At 39.9% G+C, this 23,281-nt stretch overlaps 1 protein-coding gene across 1 annotated transcript in view; it reads left to right on the plus strand.

Moving 5' to 3' along the window:
• The window catches only part of METTL22 (methyltransferase like 22), a 112,706-nt gene that overhangs the window by 30,644 nt on the left and 58,781 nt on the right, over positions 1 to 23,281 (plus strand). Inside the window, exon 5 of the mRNA XM_018570214.1 lies at positions 12,785 to 12,859. Coding sequence (XP_018425716.1) covers positions 12,785 to 12,859 — 75 coding nt within the window. The remainder of the gene's footprint in view (positions 1 to 12,784; positions 12,860 to 23,281) is intronic.

The raw sequence follows: 23,281 nt of genomic DNA on the forward strand, positions 1-23,281 counted from the left end.
AAGGACGTGGTGATACTACTCTCAGCCTCACCCTGCACAGAGATTTCGCAGCTCACTGAACTACAATCTCAGGCCAGCAGACTGAGAGCAATCGTCACTAGGGTTGGTTACCGTTGGAGTTAACCCTTTACACACCAAAAGTTCGCTACCACCACATGTTCTCTAACAGAAACACTGACAGTTTTTATTTAGAGAGTAGAGAGAAGCTTAACAATTTTAAAGATCAATCTTTAATAAAGAAATGGTGCAGAAAAAAATATACAGAAAAATATATTTATAAAGAAAGAAAAAATATATAATACCAGTATAATAAAAGGAAAATACTTAACAGTCCTGGTTTTATGAGTACAAAGTTCAATAAAAGAGGGGTCTGAAGGGCTCTTCTTCACGCAAGGCTTGCACAGATGATGTCCAGATAATAACACACATACCGTTGCTCGCTCAATACCCGCTCATCTCCCTGCGTAGAGCGGTGACTCTCAGTCACCACTCCCTGCAGGAATTCCCCCCTCCCCTCACTGATCCTTCAGCACTGACTGGGGAAACAGATGGGAGAGGGGGCAAGGGCGGGCACAATTGGCTCTGCCTCTAGATAGGCAGAGCCCACTGTCAATCAGCCAGTTGGATGGATCGCAAAAGTATTTCTCGGGATCAGTCCCGTGTGCGGTGATCTCCTCATAGCAGGCAATAGCTCGCTATATACTGAGCTTTGGATAATGGGAAGATGTTTGTATATGTCCTCCTGTGACCCTAAAGAGAGCTATGGGGAAAAAAGCCTACCCCATAGCTCTCTTTTAAGCATTTAGTGTGTTATTCACAAAGGAGCCGAAGGATTAAGCTGAAGCATCAGCTAATCATTCGGTTCACTTTGGGCACTGGAGCCCTTCAGTTCAGTCAAACCGAGGGGCTGCTGTACAGGCTATTCACAATAGGGCTATTCACAACGAAGGGCTCAACTGAGCCGACCGCATATTCTTCGCCTCGGCTAAGCCGAAGTCACAGCCGAAGCTGGGAGAACAGTCTGCCGAAGCAGACCGTTCTCCCTGCAAATGTAAACTGGGCAGAGCCAGCTGTGATATCATGGCTTGCTCCACCCAGTTGTTTTCATTCAATGACAGCCCAGCGTCCTCAGGTCATTTGAGGACACTGGGCTGTCACTAAATAACAACTGGGCAGAGCCGGCCATGACATCACTGTTTGGATTTGGATTGGCCCAGTTTGGATTTGGACCCAAATGAAAGGTGCCTATCAAAACAAATAGGCGGAGCCAGAGGTGATGTCACCACTAGCTCTGTCCATTTACTTTTTGCCCAGCACCTGTCATACAGGTCATTTTGCAGCGTGTGTTTGGTGTGTGATGACAGGTCTGCAGGCGTCAGTCTTTTTTTTGAGTCGGCGGCAGCATTGACGACGCTTGACGCCATGATTAACGTGGATTACTTGAATCAATTTTTTTTTAATTTTCATTGAAAGACTTGTCAAAAACCTTTTTTGTTTAGTTTTTTCAATTAAAGGACTTTTTCCAAAGTCTTGTCCTTTTATTTACTTTTAACACTTTAGTGAATGAGTACAGTTACCCCTTACCCATTCACAAGGGGGCAGCATCTGGGTGCCCCTTAATTAAAGGAGTACCCTGATGCAAATAAACCCCTCTGCCCGCAGACCCCATCGGCATGGAGACAAGGTGCTTTTCCAGGGGGGATCCCTGGAAAAGCACTCTCCCAATGCCAAGGGCATGTGGCCGGGTATGGCAGAGAGGGGGGCCACTTGCTCACCCCCCCTCTTTCCTGCCCTGCCAGACCTGTGCTCTGATTAAGAGTCTGGCTGGAATTTTAGGTGGGACCCCATGTTTTTCCCCCCATTTTTGAGAATGGGGGTTGCTCTTTAAAATTCCTACCAGACCTAAAGGGCCTGATATGATTATGGGGGGAAACCCTACACACTTGGATTTTTTTTTATTACCTTACTTCGGCTTGTTTAGTCACTCGGCTGCCTTTGGCAGCTTAGTGAATAACCCCCTTAGTGTTGATTGGTTGACTTGCTGATAAATGCTACAAAAGATATACAAATAGGTAAAGCTAAATACCAGCTGTTGATTTTTTTGTAAAGAAAATAGATCAATGGTTGATTGAATCATGAAAAAGCTGTAAAATAAAGAAAAAGTGCTATTGCTCTTTGGATTGAAACTGTTCGTGGATAATTTAGACATTTTAGAATACCATACCAGCTGGCACAACCAAAATGTTTTAAAAACTACAACAGCAACTACTTCTCTAGAAATTATTGGTGTTGGACAAAACAATAATTAAAGTAAGAGAAGTGTAATATAACTTAATAACCAAAGTGTCAGTCAAATAAAACCTGACAAGATGTGTTACCTGCCTGCTTCTTATAATATTTAGATACTCCAAAGCAGGGATGTGCGGTCAGGGGTGGCAGGTGAGGCAGAGCCTCACCTAGAATTATGGAAGATAAAGCTGTCAGCTTCATGTCTGAAGCTGACAGATTTTTCTCCATTCAGATCGCCATCTAACAGGTTACACAGCAGGGAAATCCTCTCCGCTGTGTAACCTGTCACAGAGCCTCAGCGGTGAGGAGCAAGTGAGGGACATGGAGTCTCCTCCCTTCCTCCTTTACACTAGCTTGGGGGCAGGGCTTCGGCTGGCAGGATGCGGAGCTTCGGTTGGCAGGGGGGCAGGGTTTCGGGGGGTGGGGCTGGGGAATGCCTCACTCCGAGCAAGAGGTAACGCACGTCACTGCTCCAAAGGGAAAATCTTTCTCCGATCCTGGCTTGCACCCCTTTTTCAAACATGCTCTGATCACAACCTGATATAAATGGAGAACCCATCCTACACTGCAAGTGGGAAAAAAACTAGCTAGTATCTTAGGGCAGATGTACAGTACTTCTCTAGTAAAGTCTATAAAATGTATAAAAAGTCTGTGCTTGATTCAAGCTGCACAGACTGAACTGAGAAAAAAAGGCAACTAGTTCAAAAAAGTTTTTTGAGTTGATAATAGGTTAATTTTTCTCCCTCTTGCCAATGTTTTCCTTTAATGTCCATTATTGTTTATCTTACTTCACTACTATGCAGCTCGTTTATGGAGCAGATGCAGAGCATTAATTCTAGGCTACAGTTTTTCCATATTTAGGCTCTCTTGGGGATGGCAAGTTTCTCTAGAGCCAGTAACAGTGGCTTATTCACTGTAGTGTAACCCTAGGGGGCTCATTTAAAAGCAGCGGTATTGCTTCAAAGAGAAAAATATAAAACTTTACAGATGTGTTCTGCACTCCACCAGCTCCATCTTGACTCTGAAGCTGGCAGAGAGCAACAAAACTGAATGACATGGACATATGACTCTGACAGGTCACATGACCAGGCTTCCCTGGGTTTTTTTTCAGAACTGTTATTAAGCGGAAGTACAACCTCTTATCCTTTACAGACCAGGAAGGTGCCATCCTAACCTCGGTTTGAATTGCAGTTGCTATGGTGCTGCACATGTGATATGCATTGACACCAATCGTTTGGGAGCTTAAATATTCGGTTAAGAGCTAAAATGAGCACTTTGGCAGCCTTGACAGTTGCCATATATTGAAAGTAACTGTTTTGGGAGACCATTAATGGGTAATGTTCCTCTTTAAGTTCTGTTGCTTTCTTTTCAGGACTGTGAAACCAGCAGAGATCAATGAAACTGAATGACAGTTCAGGAAACAAAAACAAAACAGGTGAAGAGCTTGGTCATGAACCTTACCTCCTCAGATCATGAACCTCCCTCTTCTCCATTAAACAAATAGAACTATGTGGAGCTTCACAGGATACACACTGTTGCCCAATTTTTTAAAATAAAATGGGCAGCAGTATGTGTAGCACAGCATTGCATAATGAGAACAGATAGAAAAATCTGCTCTCCATTATAACTGAGCCCCTAGGTTTCCCCACAGCTGAGAGCAAAATTGCCTGGTGACTCATGCATCATGGATACACATGAGGTTTCCCCAAAGATGAAAACAGTGGTATGGCAGCTCATGCACCAAGCACATTTTTAGCAAGACCCACAATTTCATTATAATTAGCTGAGCTTGAACAAATCTGATGTCTGTTTACAGTTTGCGTTACTTGTTAAGAAATATATAGGCCTTGCGCAAATCTTACTGACAGTATGTTAATTGTTTTTTTTATTTTTTATTTCTAGAATTAATTGAAATGATGATTTCACTTTTACAATATGACTAATTTATACTTGTGTGTAGAGCCTATAAAAGAATAAAAAAAAAGAATAAAAGTTGTCTCATTAACAGCTGAAAATCCTGAGTTCAGTGCTGCTTGAAGCTGATCAGCTGCTTGTTTATCTTTTCTGCAGCTAGTAAATAAGCTGCTTCTAGGAGCCATTAGTGGGTGATCTTTGGAGACAGGTTATTGATATCTGTTTCTTATCCCCAAACTGCACCCTTAAGCAGCAGTCTGAAGCTAAATACAGGCAGCACGGTAGGAAATAGTTATTCAACGTAAAGGCTGTTTTTTTCAGACTGCAGGGTCAAAGGTGAAAACAGAATTTGTTGTAAAATTGCTGCTATTTTTCATATTGGTGGTGCGTTTAAAGAAAAACACTGATGTGCGCCAAACTCTAAAAGAGAGGATGCATCAAAGCAATTTTAATGTTTGGGCTGGCTAAGAAGCCCTATCTTCACATATAATCAACATATTAATAGCTGCTGGGAAACTGTTGTCAAGTAATGCCCTCACCTTTTAAGCTCTCTTATACAACCTCAATTTCCAATTTTTTTTGATACTGTGTAAAATCTACATAAAAACATAATGCAATGCTTTGCAAATCTCATAAACCCAAATTGTATTTACAATAGAAAATAGAAAACAAATCCAATGTTTAAACATAGAAAATGTACCATTTTAAGAAAATAATAAGGTAATTTTAAAGTAGATGGCAGTAACTCGAGTTAAGTTGGGCCAGGGCAACAAAAAGCTGGCAAAGTGATACCAAAAAGGAAGAGCTGGAAGAACATTTTGCAACTAATTAATTGGCAACAGGTCAGTAACGTGATTGGGTCTTAAAGTATCTTGGAGAGTCAGGTTGTCTCAGAATTAAAGATGGGCAGAGGTTCACCAATCTGTGAAAAGCTGCGTTTAAAAAATGTCAAACAATTTCAGAATAATATTCCTCAATGTAAAATTGCAAAGACTTTAAATATATCATCATCTACAGTGCATACTATCATCAAAAGATTAAGAGAATCTGGAGAAATCTATGTGCACAAGAGACAAGGCCGAAACGCAATATTGGATGCCCATGATCTTCGGGCCTTCAGAAGGCACTGCATTAAAAGCAGGCATGATTCTGTGATGGATATCCCTCAAGGGCTCAGGGATACTTCAAAAACACTTTCTGTGAACACAGTTTGCCGTCCCATCCAAAAATGCAAGCAAAAGCTATACCATACAAAGAGGAAGCCATATCTGAATATGATCTAGAAACACCTCTATTTTCTCTGGCCTGTTGCAAAGTTTGGTCAGATGAATTGAAATTTTACATTCTTTTTGGCAACCATGGGTGGACTAAAGAGGAGAGGCACCTTCTAGCTTGTTATCAGCACTCCGTTCAAAAGCAGTATGGGGGTGCATAATGCTTATGGAATGGCAGCTTCCACATCTGGAAAGGCACCATCAATGCTGAAAGATACATCCAGGTTTTAGAGCAGCATATACTCCCATCCAGACAATGCCTTTTTCAGGGAAGGCCTTGCATATTTCAGCAGGACAATACTAAACCACATACTGCATGTGTGACAATAGCATGGCATTGTGGTAGAAAAGTCCGGGAACTTAAAGGAGAACTATGGGGTTAAGGCTTTTCCCCATAGTTTTCCTTAGGGTAACGGAAGGACACAAACTAGCGTCCTCCCATCACCCTAGGCTCAGTATACCGCGAGCTGTAGCTCGCGGTATACTGAGATGCCGCAGTATACCGCAAGCTTCTGCTCACGGTATACTGATACGCTGCAGCTGAAGCGGATCCTGACAATTGTGCCGGGATCCGCCCAGCTGCGTGACTGACAGCTGGCTCTGCCTATCTAGAGGCAGAGCCAGCTGTACCCGCCCCCTCCCCCGTCCGTTCCGCCAGTCAGCGCTGGCGGATCGGAGCGGGGAGGGGGGAATCCAGCCCCTCCCCTGTCACGGCAGAGAGCCGTGACAGGATCGAGAGGTGAGCGAACGCCGGTATGTGTTCGCTCACCTCCCGATCTACTGAGCCGACCTGTGACAGTCTCATTGTCACAGGTCGGCTAGAACTATGAGGTGAGTGAAAAGCACTAACCTATAGTTCTCCTTTAACTGGCCTGCCTGCAGTTAAGACCTTTCAACAATTGAAAATATTCAGCGCATCTTAAATCGAAGAATACGACAAAGAAGACCCAGGACTGTTGAGCATTTAGAATCCTATACCGGGCAAGAATGGAACAACATTCTTCTCCCAAAACTCCAGCAACTGGTCTCCTCAGTTCCTACATGTTTACAGAGTGTTGTTAAAAGAAGAGGGACTGCTACACCATGGTAAACATGGCCCTGTCCCAACTTTTTTGAGACATGTTGCTGCTGTTGATTTCAAAATGACCTTATTTTTTTCTTAAAATTTTACATTTTCTCAGTTTAAACATTTAATATGTTTTCTATTTGACAGAAGCTTGATCAGTTAACATCTCATTCCAAATATATCTCTTCCAATTGTACTTTTATCTGCTTGTAGGCACTAAATTGCCATTCTGTAACATTCAAGGAAAGACATTTTCACATCTTGCTGCAAGCAGACAATCATCGCTAAAAATAAAACATTTTCACAGGGGAAATTGAAGGTACTTATGTGCTTGTAAAACTGTTGCTTTAGGAATTGCTTCGAATCACTGATGGCAATGAAGAGTTCTGCACCGTAAAGCACAAAATGAAATGTAAAGCACATACACTTCATGTATTCAAGTGACATGTGTACATATATCTTTATTTATCCACTATCTACCAAAAACTATTACATATGTATAAGTTTTTGAACTGGTGGCACAAACTGGTGGCATAAAGCTTAGGTTTTCCTAATGTTTTGCAGCAATACAGATAATGTTACTGCTTGCAAAGAGAGACAGCTCAGTGATCAGTAAACTTCAGCTAACTTCAGTGAGACAGCAAAGACCTGTGTGTGAGGTCTCAGCCTTTGACTACCACTAAAACAGACACTAAAACTAAGACAGTTGTTATAGAGGGTGCTACCACAGATACATACAGGTGAAACTCAAATAATTAGAATATCGTGCAAAGTTCATTTATTTCACTAATGCAACTTATAAGGTGAAACTAATATATGAGATAGACTCATTACATGCAAAGCAAGATAATTCAAGCCGTGATTTGTCATAATTGTGATGATTATGGCTTACAGCTCATGAAAACCCCAAGAACCCCAAATCCACAACCTCAAAAAAGTAGATTATTACATGCAATCAATAAAACAAGGATTGTACATAGAACAATATCGGACCTCTGAAAAGTACAAGCATGCATATGTACTCAGTACTTGGTTTGGGCCCCTTTTGCAGAACTTACTGCAATTACTTTTGCACGATATTCTAATTATTCGAGTTTCACCTGTATAGAACAGAATATGTGTAAATAACAACACCCCCTCTAATAATTAGCATTGAGGAAAACAGGGGGTTGAAACGTATAGAAGAACTCCAGGCATAAATATTCTTAACCCTTGCAGTGGGGCTATCTCACACTGAGGCACACAGGTACCTATGATTTCTTTGGATATCACCAGTCTTTTTATGGATATCCATTTCTCTCTTATGACTAGAAGTGTACTTACTAAGGGAGTGGAAAGTTATTTTTATTTTTTTATGTTTTTTCGTAAATTTCTCTCTTAACATTCTTTCCTGAAATGTTTATGTTGTGGTTAACAGTACTGCCACCACTTGCAGGATTAAAAGCAAATGTATAGTGAATAGCTATGGAAGAAATGGGTTTACATGTGTGTTTGAAATTATATAGCATGTGGATTAAGGTGAAAAACATGATGTTTACACAAAGCAAGCACAAAATAACAAAAGGGAACAACATCAAATAGAAGTCTATATAGCCTAAAAAGGTTTATTGAATGCTGCTTATGGTACACCAGTATTCTCAAGTCCTTATCCTTTCCCATTTACCCCAAATGTATACCATTTAATATAATGCTATTACCCCAGCCTATGTGCATAGCTTTACATGTTTTCAGTTACCTTTTGCCGTTTAACAGCAAAAGTTGCCGTTTTGTCAAGTTCCTTTTAGTAATATACCCTTCTAATTTGTAAAAATTCAAGCTAACTTTGTGTCATCAGTTAAAATGCCAGATTTCTCTTTCATCCCAGAGATCATTAATAAATAGATTGAAAAGAAATGTGCCCAGCACCAATCCCTGTGGTACTCCACTGCTCACCGTAGCTCAATTAGAATAAGTTCTGGTAATGACAACCATTTGTCATTTAATGAGCTTGTTACCTATGTACAAATATTCTCCCCTAATTCTCACATCCTCATTGTCTGTAATAGAATCATTACTGAATGTTCTAAAGCAAAATACACGTATGTTAAAATAATTTTAGTAACACCCACATTTATACCTCAGTGTGTGTGTGTGTGTTTGTTGGCACCCCTGCATTTCTCTCAGATAACGCACCACTTTGCGCAGAAAATTGTTACCATTACACATGTTTAGGCATTCTCATGTTTATTTCTTGTGTTTGTATTTCTGACACTGGGCCCTACATTGCACCCCAGAATTATTTGGTAGTCTTCAGATGTCATAATGCCATGCACACAGTCAAGCCATCCAGTGCCTAAAGCAGCAAAGCAACCCCAAAATATCAGTGAACCTCCACCATGCTTGACTGTTCGAACAATCCTTCGTTGCAATCTTTGATCAATTGTTCTCTTTTGTCCACGCCCAGGGAGATTAGCTAGAGTGTCTTGGGCTGTAAACTTCTTGACAATGTTGCGCACAGTGGACACAGGAACATTAAGATCTCTGGAGATGGACTTGAGGTAACCTTGAGGTTGTCCATGCTTTTCGACAAAAACTTGGAATGCAATAATTGTTTGCAATTTGGAGAAGGTGCCAATAATGTTGTCCAGTCCATTTTTGGAGTTTTGCGTGTGTCTGAATGTGTCATTAAGACTTTTTTGGCCTTCTGTCCAGTCAGAATCATACAAAAGCCAGATTGAAGTTTGCCAAAACTTACCTGAAGAAGTAAAAATCCTTTTGGGAGAATGTGGTGTGGACAGACTAAACAAAATACAGCTTTTTGGTAAATCCCATCATTCTACTGTTTTCAGAAAAAAAAAAAATGCAGGTCCAGTTTCCAAGTTGTTTCAACTCTTTAAATAATTTGGTAGGACAGAAGGACAAAAGGAGGTGGAAAACGCAAAAGCTTCAGAGGGGCTCCTACAACTTCTCATCTAGTAGTTGCTGGATGAGTCTTAGTCTCCTCATAAAGGAGGTCCAGAAAGTGACCAAAAATTGCTCAAAGGAAATAAATGGGGACGTTCATAGTGTGTCACGAGCAGGTGTACGCTGAGATCACTAAACCCCAGTCTTTACATAGAAGGAGTACATCGGTGCAGTGTTTATATGCAATTTGTTTCTTGGCTCTTGTGAGTATTTTTAACCTTTTAATAAAGTTTTTGTTATTGGACATACTGCACTATGAATGTCCCCATTTTTTCCTTTGAACAGTTTTGGTCGCTTTCTGGACCTCCTTTCATGAGGAGACCTGAAGTGGAGAAGTTGCATGGTTTTTATATCTGTAAAGAGCCGGAGGAGTTGGTGCTGCTGAACGTCTCCCACAGGGATTTTTGAGAGGCAGACCAACAATTGGATATACCCTAAGCGAGTTTACAAAGGCTATCTGATGAGTGCGGACCTTTTCTGTTAATAAACGTGGAGCACTGGGAAGCTATTGACATATTGATTTTTTGAATATTTTTTACTTTATCTTTAAAGTACATTTATCATGACGCTTTACACTTCATAGATTGTTATTTATATGATTAGTTTGGTTATAAGACATTTATTTATATACACATGCAACTTGTGTACATCACGGGTTTGTACCTTTGCTGAGATTATATTTTCTTGTAGATATTTATCACTTTATTATATTCCACACTTAAGTGTAGTGGCTTCTGAGAAAACTGCATCAAAGACACTGTTTCTAGATTTGTATCACATGTTTTATAGATCACTCACTCGAGCGCAGCGTAATTTGGACTTCATTACCATTAATCATACACACAACCTCAAGGCTGAAGCTAAAGCTGAACAGCACCATTCACATTAGTTACTTGTGATGGTGTGTATCCCACTTCACAGGCTGCTGCTTCATGACAAAATCTTCTTTTCATGGTGCTGGATACATCCTGTAACCACTGTCTTCTAGTGTTCTGGGGCTGAACACCAGCAACTATGATTGTAATAAGTTGTGCTACTTGCTTGCCCCTTTCTGCCCTCTTCTCCATTGATAGAGCTTGTACTATTGTTCCACAATGCAACACACTCTAGGAAGGGAAGAGGACAGGATCTGCTCTGGGAGCATCTATTGAAGCCTTCAGAAGTACCTGGTGCTGCCAGGTATTGGAAGTATGTGACCTTCCTCTCAGTTTACAATGCTTAGGAATAGCAAGAATCACCAGACCCCCAAACATGCCACATAGGGAAGGGAGCAGGTCATTTACCCTGTGTAAATTCCAACACTGACCTGTGACAAGCTTCTCTTTAAAGGGTATCTATGATCAAAAATGTTAAACATGTATTTCTATATTACATTTCCATAAGTTTTATCCTACTCCTAATAATCTTATTGATCTAGAAGTTTGTAAACTTACTTATTGAAGATGTCCATTGGATGTATTTCCTCAATGCACTGACACAATTTCACTCAGCTATGTGAATATGCACTTGCTTGCTGATCTACAACTCATCATATGAACAATGAACCATTATCATTGCTTGCTGGAAGCAATGCATGATGAGATATGTAGTCTTGAGAAATCGAGAGTGCTTCATGTCCAACAGCAGGGAAAGAAATGCAAAGCACACTGGGAATCCAAGAAGCTGTTGAAAGTAATTGGCAGATGGAAGGCAGCACTCACTACATAAAAGGGATTTTTTTTCAAGTAAGCTTTAATTGCATAATTAAAACAACTATGGTGTGTATTCCTATTACCATGCTAATGTATATGCTGTGACTTTAGAACTCCTTTAACGTATTCCAAGTTTATTCATGCTTTCCGAGTCAGCTTTTCTGCTTCCTGGGTCAGCTCCCTACTCATTAGATGGGAGGTGATGATGCTGGTTTACTGTATAGTGAACAGGCTGGAGGCAGAAAAGTGACATAGGAAGCTGTATTGACAAACTCTGCTGGACTGTAGCCAGTTTATGCTGATTTAAAATTTCTGTGCTCATTTGGTTTCCCCTAAGCTCTTTTTTATTGTTTGTTGTGTGACCCTGCCAATATGGCAGAGCAGCCAATAATCATTATGAATAGGTGTGTCTCTCTAGCCAATCACTAGGAGGTTCATGGCCAGTGCACGCACCCTCCCCCCGGGCTCCGACTAGGGGAGGGTGCGTGATGTGTGTTGTCTGGCCAGGCCTGCAGAACCCAGTTCTGCAACTGTACTTCCAGTAAAGGGGGAAGCCATGCCTGGAATGGAGACCCAGGAAGGAACTTTATCTGCTGAAGGTGCCGGAGAAGCCAGAATTGGGCTTGGACCTTGCAGGAAGTTTGGTGTCTTGTCCTTGGAGTTCTGTGCTATGTCTGCTAACCATCTGAGGTTCTACAATACAGTGCTAATGTAATCAGTTTAAAAGCCCTCTGCACTGGAGTCTGTACTCTCCAAGGTGTCTGTAGCCCTTTATCCTCTCTTCCATGTGAGCTGTCCCTTGAAGTGACTAATAACTTTACATTTGCATCCCACAACCAGCTAAGGACTCATCCCTAGGTGAAATGTCAGCCCACCCTGCCTCTAAAGTCCAGCACATGCTCTCTGGGGTCAGGGGGGTGCTACAAGTATATGTATTTCACCTGTGAATTTTGCTTTGTGCCTGGAGTTTTGCTTTAATCCCTAAAATGTCAGACTTACCTTTTTCATTGCTGAATTTTCCTCTCTCCCAAAGCTTTCCACTCCCTTGCTGAACACCTCATGATGAAATGAACGGCTTGGAAAATGCAAGGAATTTCCTAGGATAATTTTTTGAAAAGTGTACTGTATGTACACAGGAAAAATAGAACTTTCCACTCACTTTCTTCTTTTTTTATTAATTGGTTATACTTTGACCATACATATGTCATTAATAGATTACATAACATGTTTACATATCAGTTATAACATTTATAGCATACAATATAAACTTAGAAAGAAAGAAACGTTATATATACATTTAACTAATTTTATGTAATATGTGGGGGGTTTTTCAGAAGTAACTTAAGTTATAGTTTGTAATTCATAGCAATTCTAATCTAAAACAACAGCAAAAAGATTTGGAGGGCTATTCACAAAAGGGTGAAGAGTTTGGAGAAGACAGGAGAAGTGAACAATCTAGGCCAAAATAGCTGATTTGGAAACATTCTCCAATTCAGCTCACTTTCCAGTTCAGCTATGTTGTCCTAGATTGTTCACTTCTCCTGCCTGTATTTATTACTTATGTGTGGCATGGGATTAGTGATCTTTTCTTTCTTTATTTTTTTTAGATGTTGGTGATGATCTCCTAGAAATGTGTGAGAGAAATATGGTCCTAAACAGAACCTTCACGGAACAAGCAGGTGGTAAGCTATTGCTGTTACCGTCTAATTTCCAAAGCGCTTAGCTTTGCATCATAGTAGACTAACTAAGATTTAAAAAGTAATTTCACTAATGCTTGATTGTTGATGAGCTCATATCAAACAAAAAATCAATTGGCTTCTAATTTCTGCTGAAATTCTTGGCTCAACTTTTATGATCCAGCCATTACCGTACCAAACAAAGAAATCATAATTTACATGCTGCAGTCACCATAATGTGAAATTAGTAATGCATCATATTTAAAAAATCATCCTAATGGGCAAATAAAATAGCTTAGTAAAATAAATAGTTTATTTACCTTTTTTTTGTTTTTTTTCCATGGTCACATGACTGCAAAGCATCTCTACCTCTGTCGAGTGAGGGCACATGTCTCTAGTGCCTGAGGACAGTAGCAGAGTGAACACAGTACGTTCCCTATGGAGCAGCATGAATCCAAGGGGCCAATGCACAGATGAATATTTGACAGCGAGGAGCTACTGTCAATCAATTAAAGCAAGGCTGGGCAGCAGTCATGGCTGCAAAGCTGACTATAGGACTACAGGCACATTGTGCATTGGCATGGCATCCTATAGTTCCAATTAGCAAGGTGAGGAGTGAAAACCGACCAAACTAGCACGGATCTGTTTCCATGCTTGGCGTAGTCAGTATGCTTCAGTAAGAAAAGGGAACTGACAGGATCATCGGGTATGCACTAGAAATTCAGAGTATTGTTGAAAAAAGAAGGAACAGAGGGGTTACATATGCTTTTGAAAACAGAATGGCTTTATGGACTGTCTACGTCTACTAAAAAACTGAAACATTTAAGTGTACATTCTAATGCTAAAACTGTGTGTTACTTCAAAAGATAACATTTCAGAGTCACCAACATTCTGTAGCATAGATGCCAGATACTCAACCATCCAGTTATAGATTACAATTAAACAGTTCGAAGAGTCTTACTAACATTTGAACAGGGTATACCCTTAGAATATGTGCGGCAAAAGGATGTACATAAATATTCTGTTTTCATGGAGCAATCCTCCATCAGATGTATCTTTAAGGTACACCCTATTTCAACTGCAATTAAACATAGCTTTTTGTACTAATATCATGTACTAATCTGCATTCATTTGCTGTTTATATATTTTATAGTTCTGCAGATAAAGGTAGTAGTAGGCTGGGTATGTGATCTTTTATTATGGTAGGTGCTAAATGCTGATCAGGGTGCTTTTTCTGATATGTCAATGTGCATGTACACTGCAGCTGCATTTAGCTCAATCGTGTATTCACATTGGTCACCTTATCAAGCAAAGAATTTCTGATTTGAAGTACATGCTGCTCACAGCTCACTTGTGATTAACAGTTAATTAGGACATGCAGAATTCAGTGTGTGTTACGTAAAAGTTAACTGTGTTATTGTACTTACAGCCACAATAAAGAGTCTATCTAATGTGCACTATGGGACTCCAACTTTTGTCAAAATATAACTAAAATATAGACTGTTGGATCAGGAAGACATTCCAGAAGGCAAATTCCATAGGCATTGGTATTAATTAATTTAAAAGTTAACCTAAGTATATCCATGTAAAGTGCTTTACAGTCCAAATCCCATAATTTTTTATGAATTGCAATCAAACAGATGTACCCATGAGCAGCACAATTCTAAAGTACTACATGCTATGATGACCATTTTCTACATAGAGCAATAAAACTAGTCTTCACAAGATCAGCCGTTTTATGGTGCTGTACAGGACACCAGGGTTGGGTCCTTGAAGGGCACTATACTTCCCATCTGTTTGGGTTGTGGTCCCTTTAAGGGGCAGTATGTTAATCCATCTGCAGCAGGAATTATGTAAAAGACAGGAAGCTGTAGAGAGCAGATGAGGAGTAGTAAGGAGGTTGTGTAGTTGGAGCGTGAGAAACTGAAATTTTCCTCTAACAAATCTGTGTTGTTGAACCCTCCTATCCTCCCCCCCTCCCCCCCCTCATACCTTTGTTGAACGACACCCCAACCCCCCCGCCTCCCCACTGCAGCCAGTGTACAATGCGTACTCTATTCAGCCCAGCACTGCAAATGGTGAACACTCATTGTTCAGCACGGTCACTAATGAGCAGAGCTTCTTGCTAAGAATTTGATGGGGTAATTTTAATTTCTCACATTTGATGGGTAACTGTACTTACCCTTTAAGTTGGTAAGGTGGCGAGTTTGTTTAATTGCTTTTGTGCTGAAAAAAGTGGGCTTTTATTATGTATTATTATTAGTATTAATATAAAACCTTTTGAATTAAATACTGTTTTTCTGGAAGCCCTGTGCCCTGCAATCCTGCTAAATTCCACAAACATCACAGTACAGAAATATAAAACTCTAAATGTAAGGTTTTCATATACATTATATAGCTAAATCTAAACTTGTACATGGACTTAAACTGTATGCTTATTGACATCAGGAGAAAATGTCCTTGTACACAAAAGGAAACCAACTCATTGTTGCATATTGATGCTTTGAAAAACATTCAAAACTGCTTAAAGGTATAACGTACGTATTAGCCAAAAACTGTTTAGGATGCCTAATATCTCTAAAGATACCATTAGATATTTAACACGTCTCCCAATCTGGTAGTTTTTGGCTGGATCAGCCAGCATTCTCTGTTCTGGGGAGATCAAGCAGTTGGAGAGATTAGAAAACTTCTCTAATTGCTGCTGTTTCCCCTACAATAAACTGAACTGTCGGTTCCTTGTAAAGCTGTCTTTATCTCCCTGCTGCATTAAATAAATCGGAGCTCTTGTTTAACCAGAATACTCCTGTTTAGAAGTTGCTGGCTAGATCTGGTAGTTTATTGCCACCCTGACTCAGCTTTTTTGAGTAACACCATCTAGTAATGTTTAATCAGTTTAAAAGAAAAAAATATCACCATTCCAATTCCCATTCAGAGTTTCAACTTCATGAGACCCACTAGGGTGCAGATAAAAGAGCTTGCTCATGCTCCAACTCGGTAAACAACAGGAAAATCACTGCAACAATGCAGGTACCACCATTCGGTGTCTTTATTGATAGATCTTCATCTCAAATAACACAAATAAGCACCCTCCATACAGCCACATGCCTCTAACATGTTTCACCACACAGGCTTACCTCTGTGATTAGGCCTGTGTAGTGAAACATGTTAGAGGCATGCAGCTGTTTGTTGGGCCCCATTTGTGTTTTTTGAAGATCTATAAAAAAAAGACACCGGACAGTTGTACCTGTGTTTGTGCGGTAATTTTCCTGTTTACTATCTAGAAATGATTTGATACATAATCATAAAAAATGGACATTATGTATTAAACATGATTAGAACTGTCCCAGGCAGTCTTCTTTCATTCCAATGCCCTGAAAAGGTAGAATCTGACTGTTTTGAAAGTTGGCATATAGATAAGTAAAGTCCCTCCACCCCCATCATCACCACCACCCCCTCCGGTTAAATGGGATTACTATTTAAGCAGCAAGTGTGGTAGCCTCTGTGTAACACTGACTTTTCATTTTTAACAGGATAACCTCTATAAATAAATAAAATTAGGTGCAGCCTGGAAATTCTGCATAATCAAATAGCGAAGTGTGTATTCCCAATCTTTTAAAGGTCATTCAGCACTGAAAATATCCTTAGCCTTTGAGATCTTCATTTTCACTGTGCACTGTGTTTGTACAGATTGAAATGAATATCGGTTTATACCAAAGAAATGAAAACCAAAAAAATGTGTAAAAAAATATCGATACATAATATTATACCCTAAATTTAGCTTTAGGCAACAGCTCATTTTTCTCCCAGATAGTTGGAACTTTTTAGGTGCCTCATAAAACGATTTCCCATAACGAGCAAAACATTTTTAGAAAACTAATTTTTACATCCTTTTATTTGTACTGTACAAAAATCTTTAGAACTTTTAGGGCTAGTTCACACCAAGCGCGTTCCAGGAGCAGAGCAGAGCAGTTAAGACCGGATCAAAACTGCGTCCGATGTATTCCAATGGTATTTTGGGCTCTAGTTCACACTGCAGCGTTCAGTTCCAGAGCATGTAAAAAAACTGCAGCAAGCCCTATTTTTCCTGCTCTGGAACGCATGCAAACTCATCAAAAACACATGCAAACGCACTGGAAGTCACTGAAAGCCCATTTTAAACTAAAAAAACTTCCCTGAATGCAGCAAAAACGTGGCAAAACACACTGCTTTGCTTGTGCAGAAACTCATGCAGAACTGGTCTGCATTTGGTGTGAACAAGCCTTTACAGTCATAAAAACATGTACATTTTAGATTGTAAGCTCTCACAGGCAGGGCCCTCCTAACCATCTTGTCTTAAATGTATTGTAACTGTAATGTTTACTTATATTATAACTGTCGGTGCTCTATAAATCCTGTATAATATTAATAATAATTATTTCCTCTACTTGTCCTAGCCACTGTATACATTGTTTTTATCCTCTCATCAGTAAGCAGTTCCTTTGCTTGATGTTGAAGTCCACACACTTTCCAATATATATTCGCTGATTTTTCTGATGGGGTGAAAGCTAATGCAACACCTTTTGCAATGAAAAGCAGGAGATGTGGCAGAGTATTCTAAAAACATATATAATACAAAAAATTGAAATTATTGTACAAGTTTTCACATCTGTCTACAATAATTGCAATATCAATAAATATATATATATATGGCTCGGAACACCCCAAGTCCAGTACCCCCCACCCATTTATGTCCTAACAAGCCAGGAGGGGTGTTACTGTCGGAGGATACCTACACGGTATCAACGTTTTGTAAACAACCTGAATCCCTAATATTATGTTTCCTGTGGGAAAATGAATTGTATAAGGGTAAATATTAACAATGTACTAGCATTCTCCCCCTTCTCTCTTTTAATCCCAAATACTTGGGTTATGGTTAATTTAATTGCTTCTATTTCCTCATTGAGTCACCAAGATCCCAGATTGGAAAGGAACTCGTTGTTTTTCTATTCATATGCAGACTGTTAACAGAATATAACATTATACAGTGAAACATCCAACATTATTGAACCCTTAACCTTTATTTTCTATAGCCTTCTGTCCAGCCTCATAATCAGCATTTACTTGTCCTCAATAAGTAGGAACTTTTTGGAAGGGAACCATCTCTCCTCCATGTGGCAGAACCTCCTAAGGCAACAGGACTAATCCCTGCTGTCTTATATACTCCCTATGGGCATGTCACCACAGTAATCATGGGTTATCACTCAGTAATACATTACATGTATGTCTTAAACATAGGAAGGTGTGAGCTATAGAGAGTGACAATATGGATTAAAGTGGAACTATGAGCAAAATAAAAAATGACATATATGATGCAGTCATTCAATATAATTTACACAGCAGTCTTTGTTTTCCTGGCTGGTTAATAGTAACTCTCAAGCAACCAGAAACTACAGTTATCTGGCACCTACCAATCCCTGTGGGTGCCGGATAACTGGGAGTTTACTGTACTGTGCAGTTTTAGTCATAGTGTTTTTAATTTATAAAGACCAAACACTTTGTTGCCCTGATGAAGGGACCCTGTGTGGCCCTGAAATGTTTACTATGTGATATATGTTTACTACTGGTTTATAAAGAAGCCTATACATTTTTTTTCAGAGTATTATTTTCTGATAACATACTACTAGTGCACTAGATCTAATTCACTGATTATTATTTTTTTTAAATTCTTAATAAAATTACTATTTTTAAAGATAATAAAAAAAGTATAAATAAGACCAGTTAATCAAATTGGTTAAACTTTAAATAATCAATGCAAAATCACAAGAAAAAATAAATAAATTTGGAATTCTAAATAAATAACTGATCAATAGAAGCAATAGAAGCACTCAGCGTTCTGTCTCCTTGGTGGTTTGAGCCCCTGAGACTCAATAAGGGCTGTTAAAAAGACAAACGTGGGCCTAGGGTTGGAGGCTTCATCCCACCCAGCACTCTATAAAGCCTCTGGACTTCAACATAATGTTTTAACATATCTCTCTATTTTCGTTTTTAGCATATTACACTATTCATTTTTGTGCATGCAATTGTTACACAAACAATCTAATTTATTTTATTTCCCATTGAGACAACAACATATTAGTTTTCACCTAGCTGAGGCAGGTGAAATTATTAATTTATGTACAAAAATGAACCCTTTTAACAGGAAACTTTGCTAGAATACCTTTGAAGATGGTGCACTAGAATAGAGCTACTGATGCCAGTATTAACCTCCCTGGCGGTATTCCCGAGAGTGGCTCAGGGTTAATTTTCAGTACCAAGAGTGGTAACCCCGAGCCACACTCGGGATTGCAGAAAAGTGTCACTTACCTTGCACCTGCGAGCCCGCTGTGTCCTCTGCTGTGTGCGCCCGGCCGATGCCGGCATTCAGCTTTCAGTTTCGTTTTCGGGCGTCACAGCGAGGGGAGGAGCCGGCGGGAAATTCAAAAGTGAAAACATGACATTTACACAGAATACACACAATACAATGTAATCTGCTATAATTACATTTATGTATCAAACTATTTCACTTCAATTTTGTCCCTAGAGCTTTGTCCAGTGCCCTGCCTGCACTTTTACTGTTCTTTCTGCCTGGAAACTTGAGAACGTCCATGGCATCCAAAAAGCGTCCCTTTAGGTCAAAGGACCCTTTAGGTCAAAAGCGGTTTTAGACCAGGTAGAAAACCGTGACGATTCTGCGACCGAGCTCAGTGATGTGCGAACTTGGTACTCTATTGACTAAAAAGGGAGTTTGCTGTAGCGACGCACGACCCGCGACAGCAGGACCCTTTGCCCCATTGCCAAGCATTGGAGAGCCGCGATATCGCAGGAATTACCGCGCGATAAATCGCTCATTGGGAACGGGGCCTTAGATATAGAGTGGGGTTCACTATGTGGGTGCTGGCCTGGGAAGAAGTTTGTTAATCCCATTATTCAATTCTTATTTTTATACATTGTTAGGAGATAGGTTGTTACCTTTCTTGTGGGGCCAGATCTTTTATATAATGGCATGTGAATGGCCTTAGAGGTGTTAAGGAGTGAGATTATTATGTAACAAGGTCTACACCTCTTGCACTGTGACTTTGTGTTATCTTTACCTATTTCTGCCATTAGTCTTCAACTGCTCCAACTAAGATGACTGGCTGAAGTTGATATTTTTGTATGGTTGCATTACTTTCTTGTGTTTTTTTTTATATTTTTTATTTGAAATTCCTAATAAGGAATGTATATAAAAAATATGCTACAGTATGCTGCAGAGGAGTTCCCCCTAATGAGTGACTTGCATGCATATTTTTAAAACCCAAATGCTTAACTTTCAATTTTTCCGTATTAAAAAAGCGCTCCAGGCAGAAATAATCTTAACCCTGGAAGCGAGGCTACCCCCCGCACTTCAAGGATTAACTGCTCATTTTTGTTTAGGAGCGAAAATAACAGAGATATACTCGCCTGAACCTCAGAGGCGGCTGGCTGCTAGAAGTGTCCCTGCAGCCTCTCTTCTCCTCTGCTCCAGCCATGAAACATCCCTCGGCAACCCTCACGCCCAATACACTGAATTGGAAGTAATGACTCAAAGGACCTTAAACTTGTGGAGTGAGGCTGCAGGGACTGGTCTGGCAGCCAGCCAGCCCCAAGGTTCAGGTGAGTATATGTTTGTTATTTTTGTGCCTAGATGAAAAACGAGCACTTCACCCATGCAGTGCCAGGGTAGCTGCACATCAAGGGTTAAGAGTATTTCTGCCTGGAGTTCTTCTTTAAACCTTATCTGCCATATAGTTACCCACCCCCCCTATTTTGTCAAGGTCTTTCTGTAATGTAATGCTGCTATATTTTGTGTCGAGTTTACCTTAAATTTTTGGTATCGTCAACAAACACTGAAACAGGACTATTGATACCAACCTCAATATCATTAATAAACAGGTTACACAGCATTGGCCCTGAGGGCCGGTTCACACCACAAACAATGCGTTCCAGAGTGGACAGCGTCTGGAGCGCACTGTAACGCATCCCGGCAGTCTCCCTGCGTTCAGGGGCGGGAGGGGGCATGGCAGTGCAATGAAGTCAATGGCATCACAGCCACACCCCCCGTCTGCAGTGCGATCACCCGCACCTGAACACATGGCACATTGATGCCTGCATTACGGTCCAGTACGATCTGCAAAACTAGTGTTTGCAGCATTTCAATGACTTTAGTGCACCACCACACCCCCTCCCGCCACTGGATGCAGGGAACCTGCCTTGTTGCTATACAGTGCGTTCCAGAGGCTGGCCGCTCTGGAGCGCACTTTTAGTGGTGTGAACTGGGGCATGCCAATCGCAAACCTAGTTCATTTAGAAAATGAGCCATTTATCAATACTCTCTGGGCACATTCCTATAGCCAGTTCTCTATCCATATGCACACCATTTCATCAATGCCCATAGAGTGTAGTTTGTATATTAAGCATTTATGTGGTACTCTATTGAATGCTTTAGAAAAAATTCAGATACACTATGTCCACTGGCTTTCCTATATCTAAATTGCTACTCACCTCCACATGGAATGTTAATAAGTTGGTTTGTCAAGAATGGTCTTTCATAAATCCATGCTGGTTGTTACTTATGATACCATTACTGCAGGCAAATTCTTGAATATAGTCCCTTACCATTCCCTCCAATAATTTGCATACTATTGATGATTGGCTGACTGGTTTGTAGTTCCCTGGTAGACATCCCAACCCTTTTTAAATATTTGCAAAATATTTGCAAAACAGAAAAAAATGGTCACCAGCACTCCAAGTTTTCTTCAAAACGAAATCCTTTTATTCATTCTTGCGGGTCATATCACCATGCATGGCAACGTTTAGGAACCTGTCCAGTCCCTTCTTCAGGCAAACAAAGATCACTTTTGTTTGCCTGATGAAAGGACCGGACAGGTTCCAAAACATGGCCACGCATGGTGATATGACTCGCAAGAATGAATAAAATGATTTCATTTTGAAGAAAACTTGGAGTGCTGGTGACCATTTTTTCTGTTTTGCAAATATTTGGCTGCGCCATCCGCGGCCACTTCAGCACCCCCCACATTATATGAGGCTTCTCGGTCAGGACTAGCTATTTAACTTTTTCAATATTGGTACAACATTTGCTTTACGCCAGTCAGTTGGCAACTTTCCAGTCAGTAAGGAGTCCTTGAAAATTAGAAACAATAGTCTAGAATCTAGATAAAACTTGACTAAGCTCTCAAGTACCCATGGGTGTAAGTTATCTGGACCTGGGGATTTATTCAGATTAAGTTTTTGTAGTCTGTTTTGACCCTTACTTCTGTCAACAACTGTGGCACATTCAGCACATTGCTTTTCACTTTCTAATTTTGTTCATCATACCTGTTGTTTTTATTAATATATAGAGGAGCAAAATATGTTTAATACCTCTGTCTTCTCACTGTCATTTGTGATCAACCTCCTGTGCTCCCCTTTTATGCGGCCCATGTGTTCTTTTCCTACCATTTTACTGTTTATATATTGGAGAATTATTTTTTTTTTTTTTTGGGGGGTGTTATTGGCTGTGTTAATATGTCTTTCGTATTCTATTTTAGCTGCCCGGATTGCGCTTTTTAAATTTTTTTTTATAAATCAGATAGTTTTTATTGAAGTTTTCGATTTTAACAACATAACGTAAAAAAGAACGAGAGACATAATGCAAAGAAAAAAACAAAGGATAACGGCCAACATGACCATATAGAAAATATTTGCACAGCCTACACTTAAAGAAAGCAGTTTCCTGCTTTCCATCTTAAGGTTTTTAAAGGCCAGTTTTTTTTTTCTCACTGATATGTTGTTTTACAGTCATATTCAGCCACATAGGTTTAACTTTTGTTCTTTTATATTTTTTTACCCAAAGTTATGCACTGGCAATTGCCATTTTTTAGTATGTGTGCTTAAAACAATGCTACTTGTGTTGTTAGAAATATTTGGTCCCATTTGGTATCATAGAGTAAAGAGTGCAGCTTATTGAAGTTTGCTTTTTTTAAGTTTAGACTTCGTCGTACCAACATGTCCCTCTTTTCTGTAACTTACTGCAAACTTATTCACCCTGTGATCACCATTACCCTAGTTGGTATGTGTGCAACCAGCTTCATGTTGTTTGAAATTATTAGATCTTAATATAGCATTTTATCTAGTTTATACTTCAATCATTTGCTCCATGACGTTGTACCGCAATAAGTTAAAAAAAACAGCATTCCTTAATTGAGTCTGCAGTTCCATTTGCCCAATGTTGGGATAAAAGTCCCCCATAATAATTATGCAACCCTATTTCCCAGCAATTGCAGTCTGAGGGGAGCGGAGTCTCCTCTTCTTCCTTTATGCTTGGGGGGCGCATACATCCACAATCAGTTTACAATTAGCTTCAGTGTTAACCACAAAGACTTTGCACCCTCT

This window comes from Nanorana parkeri, unplaced genomic scaffold (assembly GCF_000935625.1).
Source record: "Nanorana parkeri isolate BGI_ZX_2015 unplaced genomic scaffold, ASM93562v1 scaffold1479, whole genome shotgun sequence".
Classification (NCBI taxonomy): domain Eukaryota; kingdom Metazoa; phylum Chordata; class Amphibia; order Anura; family Dicroglossidae; genus Nanorana; species Nanorana parkeri.